Source organism: Oncorhynchus mykiss, unplaced genomic scaffold, assembly GCF_013265735.2.
Source record: "Oncorhynchus mykiss isolate Arlee unplaced genomic scaffold, USDA_OmykA_1.1 un_scaffold_229, whole genome shotgun sequence".
Classification (NCBI taxonomy): Eukaryota; Metazoa; Chordata; class Actinopteri; order Salmoniformes; family Salmonidae; genus Oncorhynchus; species Oncorhynchus mykiss.
The window spans coordinates 470378-482500 of record NW_023493697.1 but is presented as its reverse complement, the minus strand read 5'-3'; the positions used below and the strand labels follow the sequence as shown (position 1 = coordinate 482500).

Genomic DNA, 12123 nt, shown 5'->3' with positions numbered 1-12123 from the left:
GATGGAGACGGGTAGGAGATGGAAGAGACGGGTAGGAGAGGAGAGACGGGTAGGAGATGGAAGAGACGGGTAGGAGATGGAAGAGACGGGTAGGAGAGAGGAGAGACGGGTAGGAGAGAGGAGAGACGGGTAGGAGATGGAAGAGACGGGTAGGAGATGGAAGAGACGGGTAGGAGAGAGGAGAGACGGGTAGGAGAAACAGGTAGGAAAGATAGGAGAGGAGAGACGGGTAGGAGAGGAGAGATGGGTAGGAGAGAGGAGAGACAGGTAGGAGAGAGGAGAGACGGGTAGGAGAGAGGAGAGACAGGTAGGAGAGAGGAGAGACAGGTAGGAGAGAGGAGAGACAGGTAGGAGAGAGGAGAGACGGGTAAGGGGGCAGGAGAGGAAAGACGGGTAGGAGAGAGGGGAGAGACGGGTAGGAGGGAGGAGAGATGAGAGGAGAGAGGTCAGGTTACAGACAGGTGTGAGACGGGCATAGAGGTGAGACGGGCATAGAGATGACACAGACAGACGAGACAGAAAGTTAATTCCCACTAGTTTCACACATTCTAACATGAAGCATTCAGACTGTCATTCAAATAAACACACAGACACACAGACAGACAGACAGGACTGCCACGCGGAAAGATATACACAGACGTTGCTCTCTTACTGCCACATGAACAGAGCAAATAGACAAAACCACACACACTGTGACCCTTCAACACAACCCCCCCCCCCCCCCCCCACCACACACACTGTGACCCTTCAACACAACCCCCCCCCCCCCCCACCCCACCACGACACACTTTGACCCTTTCTGCAACACATAGAGAAAAGTAAGCTGACACACACTACAATCATTCCTGTCCCACACACACTACAATCATTCCTGTCCCACACACACTACAATCATTCCTGTCCCACACACACTACAATCATTCCTGTCCCACACACACTACAATCATTCCTGTCCCACACACACTACAATCATTCCTGTCCCACACACACTACAATCATTCCTGTCCCCCAACACACTACAATCATTCCTGTCCCACACACACTACAATCATTCCTGTCCCACACACACTACAATCATTCCTGTCCCACAAACACTACAATCATTCCTGTCCCCCAACACACTACAATCATTCCTGTCCCACACACACACTACAATCATTCCTGTCCCACACACACTACAATCATTCCTGTCCCACACACACTACAATCATTCCTGTCCCCCAACACACTACAATCATTCCTGTCCCCCAACACACTACAATCATTCCTGTCCCACACACACTACAATCATTCCTGTCCCACACACACTACAATCATTCCTGTCCCACACACACTACAATCATTCCTGTCCCACACACACTACAATCATTCCTGTCCCACACACACTACAATCATTCCTGTCCCACACACACTACAATCATTCCTGTCCCCCACACACTACAATCATTCCTGTCCCACACACACTACAATCATTCCTGTCCCCCCCACACACTACAATCATTCCTGTCCCCCACACACACTACAATCATTCCTGTCCCACACACACTACAATCATTCCTGTCCCACACACACTACAATCATTCCTGTCCCACACACACTACAATCATTCCTGTCCCACACACACTACAATCAATCCTGTCCCACACACACTACAATCATTCCTGTCCCACACACACTACAATCATTCCTGTCCCACACACACTACAATCATTCCTGTCCCACACACACTACAATCATTCCTGTCCCACACACACTACAATCATTCCTGTCCCACACACACTACAATCATTCCTGTCCCACACACACACTACAATCATTCCTGTCCCACACACACTACAATCATTCCTGTCCCACACACACTACAATTATTCCTGTCCCACACACACACTACAATCATTCCTGTCCCACACACACTACAATCATTCCTGTCCCACACACACTACAATCATTCCTGTCCCACACACACTACAATCATTCCTGTCCCACACACACTACAATCATTCCTGTCCCACACACACTACAATCATTCCTGTCCCCCAACACACTACAATCATTCCTGTCCCACACACACTACAATCATTCCTGTCCCACACACACTACAATCATTCCTGTCCCACACACACTACAATCATTCCTGTCCCACACACACTACAATCATTCCTGTCCCACACACACTACAATCATTCCTGTCCCACACACACTACAATCATTCCTGTCCCACACACACTACAATCATTCCTGTCCCACACACACTACAATCATTCCTGTCCCCAACACACTACAATCATTCTTGTCCCACACACACTACAATCATTCCTGTCCCACACACACTACAATCATTCCTGTCCCACACACACTACAATCATTCCTGTCCCTCTCCCCAGGCCCCCCTCGCTGACTCCTTCCTGTTGACCTCTCCCCAGGTCCCCCTCGCTGACTCCTTCCTGTTGACCACTCCCCAGGTCCCCCTCGCTGACTCCTTCCTGTTGACCTCTCCCCAGGACCCCCTCGCTGACTCCTTCCTGTTGACCTCTCCCCAGGTCCCCATCGTTGACTCCTTCCAGTTTGACCTCTCCCCAGGTCCCCCTCGTTGACCTCTCCCCCAGGTCCCCCTCGCTGACTCCTTCCGGTTGACCTATCCCCAGGTCATTCCTGTCCCACACACACTACAATCATTCCTGTCCCACACACACTACAATCATTCCTGTCCCACACACACTACAATCATTCCTGTCCCACACACACTACAATCATTCCTGTCCCCCAACACACTACAATCATTCCTGTCCCACACACACTACAATAATTCCTGTCCCACACACACTACAATCATTCCTGTCCCACACACACTACAATCATTCCTGTCCCACACACACTACAATCATTCCTGTCCCACACACACTACAATCATTCCTGTCCCACACACACTACAATCATTCCTGTCCCCCAACACACTACAATCATTCTTGTCCCACACACACTACAATCATTCCTGTCCCACACACACTACAATCATTCCTGTCCCACACACACTACAATCATTCCTGTCCCTCACACATACACTACAATCATTCCTGGCTGACTCCTTCCCGTTGACCTCTCCCCAGGTCCCCCTCGTTGATCTCTCCCCAGGTCCCCCTCGCTGACCTCTCCCCAGGTCCCCCTCGCTGACCTCTCCCCAGGTCCCCCTCGCTGACTCCTTCACGTTGACCTATCCCCAGGTCCCCCTCGCTGACTCCTTCACGTTGACCTCTCCCCAGGTCCCCCTCGCTGACTCCTTCACGTTGACCTCTCCCCAGGCCCCCCTCGCTGACTCTTTCCCGTTGACCTCTCCCCAGGTCCCCCTCGTTGACCTCTCCCCAGGCCCCCCTCGCTGACTCCTTCCCGTTGACCTCTCCCCAGGTCCCCCTCGCTGACTCCTTCCCGTTGACCTCTCCCCAGGTCCCCCTCTCTGACTCCTTCCTGTTGACCTCTCCCCAGGCCCCCCTCGCTGACTCCTTCCTGTTGACCTCTCCCCAGGTCCCCCTCGCTGACTCCTTCCTGTTGACCACTCCCCAGGTCCCCCTCGCTGACTCCTTCCTGTTGACCTCTCCCCAGGACCCCCTCGCTGACTCCTTCCTGTTGACCTCTCCCCAGGTCCCCATCGTTGACTCCTTCCAGTTTGACCTCTCCCCAGGTCCCCCTCGTTGACCTCTCCCCCAGGTCCCCCTCGCTGACTCCTTCCGGTTGACCTATCCCCAGGTCCCCCTCACTGACTCCTTCCCGTTGACCTCTCCCCAGGTCCCCCTCGCTGACTCCTTCCCGTTGACCTCTCCCCAGGCCCCCCTCGCTGACCTCTCCCCAGGTCCCCCTCCCTCTCTCTTACCGCGACACAGGTGAGTGCAGTGAGAACTCCAGAGAAGAACCCTCCTGCTCCTCTACCAGGACTGGTCTTGGGGATTCCTCTGGCTGCCTGATCACCATACCTACAGACAGGTTACACACAGACAGACCGGTTACACACAGATAGACAGGTTACACACAAATAGACAGGTTACACACAGATAGACAGGTTACACACAGACAGACAGGTTACACACAGACAGACAGGTTACACACAGACAGACAGGTTACACACAGACAGACAGGTTAGACATGCTACAGACCGGTAACAGACCGGTAGCAGACAGGTAACAGACAGGTAACAGACCGGTAACAGACATGCTACAGACCGGTAACAGACCGGTAACAGACATGCTACAGACCGGTAACAGACAGGTAACAGATATGCTACAGACAGGTAACAGACATGATACAGACCGGTAACAGACAGGTAACAGACCGGTAACAGACAGGTAACAGACCGGTAACAGACATGCTACAGACCGGTAACAGACAGGTAACAGACATGCTACAGACCGGTAACAGACTGGTTACAGACCGGTAACAGACATGCTACAGACCGGTAACAGACATGCTACAGACCGGTAACAGACATGCTACAGACCGGTAACAGACAGGTAACAGACATGCTACAGACAGGTAACAGACCGGTAACAGACATGCTACAGACCAGTAACAGACTGGTTACAGACCGGTAACAGACATGCTACAGACCGGTAACAGACCGGTAACAGACAGGTAACAGACATGCTACAGACCGGTAACAGACCGGTAACAGACAGGTAACAGACATGCTACAGACCGGTAACAGACTGGTAACAGACATGCTACAGACCGGTAACAGACTGGTTACAGACCGGTAACAGACCGGTTACAGACCGGGAACAGACATGCTACAGACCGGGAACAGACATGCTACAGACCGGGAACAGACATGCTACAGACCGGTAACAGACATGCTACAGACCGGTAACAGACATGCTACAGACCGGTAACAGACATGCTACAGACCGGTAACAGACATGCTACAGACCGGTAACAGACATGCTACAGACCGGTAACAGACATGCTACAGACCAGTAACAGACCGGTAACAGACATGCTACAGACCGGTAACCGACCGGTTACAGACCGGTAACAGACATGCTACAGACAGGTAACAGACCGGTAACAGACAGGTAACAGACATGCTACAGACCGTTAACAGACCGGTAACAGACAGGTAACAGACATGCTACAGACCGGTAACAGACTGGTAACAGACATGCTACAGACCGGTAACAGACTGGTTACAGACCGGTAACAGACCGGTTACAGACCGGGAACAGACATGCTACAGACCGGGAACAGACATGCTACAGACCGGGAACAGACATGCTACAGACCGGTAACAGACATGCTACAGACCGGTAACAGACATGCTACAGACCGGTAACAGACATGCTACAGACCGGTAACAGACATGCTACAGACCGGTAACAGACATGCTACAGACCGGTAACAGACCGGTAACAGACATGCTACAGACCGGTAACCGACCGGTTACAGACCGGTAGCAGACCGGTAACAGACATGCTACAGACAGGTAACAGACCGGTAGCAGACCGGTTACAGACCGGTAACTGACCGGTTACAGACCGGTAGCAGACCGGTAACAGACATGCTACAGACAGGTAACAGACCGGTAGCAGACCGGTTACAGACCGGTAACAGACCGGTAACAGACCGGTTACAGACCGGTAGCAGACCGGTAGCAGACCGGTTACAGACCGGTAACAGACCGGTTACAGACCGGTTACAGACCGGTAGCAGACCGGTAACAGACATGCTACAGACAGGTAACAGACCGGTAGCAGACCGGTTACAGACCGGTTACAGACCGGTAACCGACCGGTTACAGACCGGTAGCAGACCGGTAACAGACATGCTACAGACAGGTAACAGACCGGTAGCAGACCGGTTACAGACCGGTAACAGACCGGTTACAGACCGGTAGCAGACCGGTAGCAGACCGGTTACAGACCGGTAACAGACCGGTTACAGACCGGTTACAGACCGGTAACAGAGGGGGCCCTAGGTATGAGCAACATGTTTATACAGCCGGGGGTTTCCATGCTACCAAGCATCTCAGAGTAGAAGTGCTGATCTAGGGTATACACCAGTCAGCAACAGGTGTGGTCGAATCCACTCATTTGAAGGGGTGTCTACATGCTTCTGTAGATGCAGAGCATTCAGAAAGTATTCAGACCCCTTCCCTTTTCCCACATTGTTATGTTACAGCCTTATTCTAAAGGGGGGATTAAATCAAATAATTTCCTCATCAATCTACACACAATACCCCATAATGACATCACAATACCCCATAATGACATCACAATACCCCATAATGACAAAGCTAAAATAGGTTTAGAAATGTTTGCAAATTTAAAAAAAAAACTGAACTGAAATACCTTATTTACATAAGTATTCAGACCCTTTGCTATGAGACTATGAGACTCAAAATTGAGCTCAGGTGCATCCTGTTTCCATTGATCATCCTTGACAGGTTTCTACAACTTGATTGGAGTCCACCTGTGGTAAATTCAATTGATTGGACATGATTTGGAAAGGCACACACCTGTCTGTATAAAGTTCCACAGTTGATAGTGAATGTCACAGCAAAAACCAAGTCATGAGGTCAAAGGAATTGCCCGTAGAGCTCAGAGACAGGATTGCATCGAGGCACAGATTTCGGGAAGGGAACAAAAACATTTCTGCAGCATTGAAGGTCCCCAAGAACACAGTGGCCTCCATCATTCTTAAATGAAGGGCGTTTGGAACCACCAAGAGTCTTCCTAGCGCTGGCCGCCCGGCCAAACTGAGCAATCGGGAGAAGGACCTTGGTCAGGGAGGTGACCAAGAACCTGATGGTCACTCTGACAGAGTTCCAGAGTTCCTCTGTGGAGATGGGAGAACCTTCCAGAAGGACAACCATCTCTGCAGCACTCCACCAATCAGGCCTTTATGGTAGAGTGGCCTGACAGAAGCCCCTCTTCAGTAAAAGGCACATGATAGATCGCTTGACGTTTTACCAAAAGGCACCTAAAGACTCTCAGACCTGATGAAACATGATTCTCTGGTCTGATGAAACCAAGATTGAACTCTTTGGCCTAAATGCCAAGCATCATGTCTGGAGGAAACCTGGCACCATCCCTATGGTGAAGCATGGTGCTGTTTTTCAGTGGCAGAGAGACTAGTCGGGATCAAGGCAAAGATGAACGGAGCAAAGTACAGAGAGATCCTTGATGAAATCCTGAGCGCTCTAGAGCAGGTTGTCAGACTGGGGCGAAGGTTCACCTTCCAAAGGGACAACGACCCTAAAGCACACAGCCAAGACAACGCAGGAGTGGCTTTTGGACAAGTCTCTGAATGTCCTTGAGTGGCCCTGCCAGAGACCGGACTTGAACCCGATCGAACATCTCTGGAGCAGCGACGCTCCCCATCCAACCTGACAGAGCTTGAGAGGATCTACAGAGAAGAATGGGAAAAACTCCCCAAATACAGGTGTGCCAAGCTTGTAGTGTCATTCACATGAAGACTCGAGGCTGTAGTCGCTACCAAAGGTGCTTCAACAAAGTACTGAGTAAAGGGTCTGAAAACTTACGTAAATGTGATCGTTTTTTAATAATAAATTAACGAGGGAAAATAAACAATTTAATAAATTTTAGATTAGGCTGTAACCTAACATAATGTGGAACAGGTCAAGGGGTCTGAATACTTTCTGAAGGCACTGTATGTATATGTTTAAATATTGTGTTTTATATATACAGTACCAGTCGAAAGTTTGGACACACCTACTCATTCAAGGGTTTTTCTTTATTTTTTTTACTATTTTCTACATTGTATAATAATAAAGACATCAAAACTATTAAATAACACATATGGAATCATGTAGTAACCAGAAAAGTGTTGAATGAAAATATATTTTATATTTGAGATTCTTCGAAGTAGCCACCCCTTGCCCCGAAGACAGCCCTGCACACTTGGCTTAGGAAAGAAATTCCACAAATTAACTTTTAACAAGGCACACCTGTTAATTGAAATGCATTCCACCTCATGAAGCTGGTTGAGAGAATGCCAAGAGTGTGCAAAGCTGTCAACAAGGCAAAGGGTGGCTACTTTGAGCAATCTCAAATAGGCCAGCTGGCTCTGAGTGTGTTAGTATGGTACCTCTGATAGAGCCAGCAGGCTCTGGGTGTGTTAGTATGGTACCTCTGAAAGGCCAGCAGGCTCTGAGTGTGTTAGTATGGTACCTCTGACAGAGCCAGCAGGCTCTGAGTGTGTTAGTATGGTACCTCTGATAGAGCCAGCAGGCTCTGAGTGTGTTAGTATGGTACCTCTGATAGAGCCAGCAGGCTCTGAGTGTGTTAGTACAGTACCTCTGATAGAGCCAGCAGGCTCTGAGTGTGTTAGTATGGTACCTCTGAAAGGCCAGCAGGCTCTGAGTGTGTTAGTATGTTACCTCTGAAAGGCCAGCAGGCTCTGAGTGTGTTAGTATGGTACCTCTGAAAGGCCAGCAGGCTCTGGGAGATCTTGGGGTTCCCCTGGATCTCTGCTCTCCTCCTACCCACCACCTCTGAGAACAACCGCTCTACTGCATCTCTGAAAGAGGGAGGAGGCAGGTAGAAAGTAGGGAGAGGGGTAGAGGAGGGAGAGAGGAGGGGATGAGCAAGATTTATTTATTTAATATTTATAACCAGGAAGGGATCATTGAGATGAAAATCTCTTTTTCAAGAGCGTCCAGGCCAAGATAGGCAGCACCAAGTCATTACAAAAAAAATAGACAGACAGACAACATGAAAAACTACAAGTAATCTAGTAAAAACCATTGAATTCACAAGAGTATAACAAAATCAAAAACAGCAAATTAAAAACATTGACAGGTCAGGGAATCAGTCTCAAGATCATTCATCAGTGATTTAAAAACACCAAATCGGGACAAGTTCTTCCAGTTTAAAAGTATTTTGTAAGGCGTTCCAAGACGATGGTGCAGAGTACATAAAAGCCCTTATACCAAATTCAGTTGGGACATTTGGAACAGTTAGCAGGATAAAGTCCAGCGAACGAAGAGACGACCCACCACATTTCTGAACAATAAAAATGCCCAAATAAAAGATGGAGAGGATGGAGAGAGGAGGGGACGAGAGAGGGGTAGAGGATGGAGCGAGGAGGGGACGAGAGAGGGGTAGAGGATGGAGAGAGGAGGGGACGAGAGAGGGGTAGAGGATGGAGAGGGGAGGGGACGAGAGAGGGGTAGAGGATGGAGAGAGGAGGGGACGAGAGAGGGGTAGAGGATGGAGAGAGGAGGGGACGAGAGAGGGGTAGAGGATGGAGAGAGGAGGGGACGAGAGAGGGGTAGAGGATGGAGAGAGGAGGGGACGAGAGAGGGGCAGAGGATGGAGCGAGGAGGGGACGAGAGAGGGGTAGAGGATGGAGAGAGGAGGGGACGAGAGAGGGGTAGAGGATGGAGAGAGGAGGGGACGAGAGAGTACCACGCTGATACCCTGCTTACCACTGACTGTAGCCCAGGTCTGCCCAACCCACTACTACTACTGATCTACCACGCTGATACCCTGCTTACCACTGACTGTAGCCCAGGTCTGCCCAACCCACTACTACTACTGATCTACCACGCTGATACCCTGCCTACCACTGACTGTAGCCCAGGTCTGCCCAACCCACTACTACTACTGATCTACCACGCTGATACCCTGCTTACCACTGACTGTAGCCCAGGTCTGCCCAACCCACTACTACTACTGATCTACCACGCTGATACCCTGCCTACCACTGACTGTAGCCCAGGTCTGCCCAACCCTCTTCCTGGAGATCTACTGTTCTGTAGGTTCAGTCCAACCCTCTTCCTGGAGATCGACTGTCCTGTACGTTCAGTCCAACCCTCTTCCTGGAGATCTACGATTGTCAAAATTCGATATAGAATTGCAATACATATGGTATTGGCACCCAAGTAAATCAAATGTTATTTGTCACATACACATGGTTAGCAGATGTTAATGCGAGTGTAGCGAAATGCTTGTGATGGTGATAATATGGTGAGGTCTAGAGAGTAGTACCAGTACGTTAAGTTCATGCACCCTAGTACCTTACCTCAGCAGGATGTTGACTTTGGGGAAGCCCTCCCACTTCTCCCTGCATTCGGGGCACTCAGTCTTCCTACTCGACTCCCACCAGAGAGCCAGGCAGTGGCGGCAGAAGCTGTGACCACAGTTCAACGTTGTCGGGTTGACCAGGACGTCGTAGCAACAGTGGCACCCAAACTGGTCTTCGCTGATGGAGGGGCTGGCAGAGGGCCGGGGGTACGGAGAGGGAGAGGGGTCAGAGGTCACAGGAGGGGTTAGGGGGGAGGAGAGATCGGAGAGAGGGTTGGGGGCGGGGGCAGCAGCGGCACCCCCCTCCATCTGCTGGATGATCTGGGGTCTGGAGGAGAGAGAACCAAAGAATACGTGAGAGGGGGACAGAGGTGAGAGAGAACCAAAGAGGGGGACAGAGGAGAGAGAGAACCAAAGAGGGGGACAGAGGAGAGAGAGAACCAAAGAGGGGGACAGAGGAGAGAGAGAACCAAAGAGGGGGACAGAGGAGAGAGAGAACCAAAGAGGGGGACAGAGGAGAGAGAGAACCAAAGAGGGGGACAGAGGAGAGAGAGAACCAAAGAGGGGGACAGAGGAGAGAGAGAACCAAAGAGGGGGACAGAGGAGAGAGAGAACCAAAGAGGGGGACAGAGGAGAGCGCGAGAGAGAAGCGCGAGAGAAAGAGAAAGAGCAAGAAACAGAATATGGGTTGTAAAAAAAAAACTTTCACTACTTGCACTTCCTTACAACACTGTATTGTATATATGTATATTGTATACTGTATATCTACATAATATGATATTTGAAATGTCTTGATTATTTTGGAACTTCTGTGAGTGTAATGTTCATTGTTATTGTTTATTATCTACTCCATTTGCTTTGGCAATGTTAACATATGTTTCCCGTGCCAGTAGAGCCCTTGAATTGAATATGAGAGAAAGAGAGAGAGAGAGAGAGAGAGAGAGAGAGAGAGAGAGAGGAGAGAGACAAAGAGGGACAGAGACAAAACTATGAACTGCGTGAGACCCCAAATGGCAAATTATTACCGCAAATCAAAGTTTATTGGTCCTTTACACAGATGTTCAATGTTATCGCAGGTGCAGCAAAATGCACACCTTTCTAGCGCCAACAGTGCAGTAATATTGAGCAATACACACAATCCAAAAGGAGGGGGAAAAAACAAGAAATATCACAACGACTACTTTTGACCAGAGCCCAGGGTCCATAGCCCTATGGGTCATGGTCGACATATGTACACTCACTATACTAGGAAATAGGTTGCCATTTGGGACGAATTTTTTTTCAAATATTACTGAATAACTGGCTTTGAGTTCTGACAATGTATTTTATGGCTAATAACAGGAACCCACTTTTATAGCTTCCTTAAATTGAGTAGTTTTGACAGACATGCAGTTTGGCTAACTAAATGAGTTAGTAAACAGGAAGTAACTCAAATGAACATAGCAACAAATGCATCCTTGTCAACTCCTCAGATCAACTTATACCGACGGGGAAACCTGTTCCTAGGAAAGAGAGGTTCATACAGGTTCTCATATTATGTCTAGCCATTTAATAAAAACAATCATTATTTTAGCTAGCTGATTCTTGACCAAATCACTGTATCTAACGTTAGCTGCTAACTAGTTAGCTAGTCAGTGGCAAACTCCCACATAATTGTGCTAACGTTAGCTACCGTTTGGTATTAAAAACAACATTTGTCACCTTTAGTTTCCTACCTCGGGAATAACGGCCGTTGCAACCAAGCTGGAAAATCACATCACTGCCGAATAGATGCTCTACCAAAGTTAGTTTTGATTATGCTAGCTAGCTAATAAGACAAGTCGACATTTTTTTCCGAGCAGTCAGACGGGTAGCTAAACAGCTAGCTTCTCATTTCACTTCTTTCTTGCCAGAGGTATATTCATTACGCGGAAGCAAACAGAGCCGAAGGGGAGGGACCTAGATTTATTTATTTTCGTTGCAAAATGTTTTCCGTTTGGAGTGAAAGGTTTCCGTTACTAAACGTTTTGCAACAGACGAGAGCTTTTGAAGCGGAATTCGCGTAATGAATACACCCACAGACTCGCTGTAGGAAAATTATGCGTTCAAAACA

At 49.1% G+C, this 12123-nt stretch overlaps 1 protein-coding gene across 2 annotated transcripts in view; it reads right to left on the bottom strand.

Moving 5' to 3' along the window:
* Window positions 1-12099, bottom strand: part of LOC118948235 (bifunctional apoptosis regulator-like) — a 22128-nt gene extending 10029 nt beyond the window's left edge. The window contains exons 1-4 of one of the 2 annotated variants that reach the window (XM_036973323.1): window positions 11747-12099; window positions 10030-10359; window positions 8425-8523; window positions 3866-3965 (exon numbers count right to left, since the gene is read on the bottom strand). In XM_036973323.1, the coding sequence (XP_036829218.1) occupies window positions 3866-3965; window positions 8425-8523; window positions 10030-10340 (510 nt within the window). In that variant the 5' untranslated portion in view covers window positions 10341-10359; window positions 11747-12099. Of the gene's footprint in view, window positions 1-3865; window positions 3966-8424; window positions 8524-10029; window positions 10360-11732 lie in introns of both variants that reach the window. The other variant, XM_036973324.1, reaches the window with a different exon arrangement.
* Between the last annotated feature and the right edge of the window lie 24 nt (window positions 12100-12123).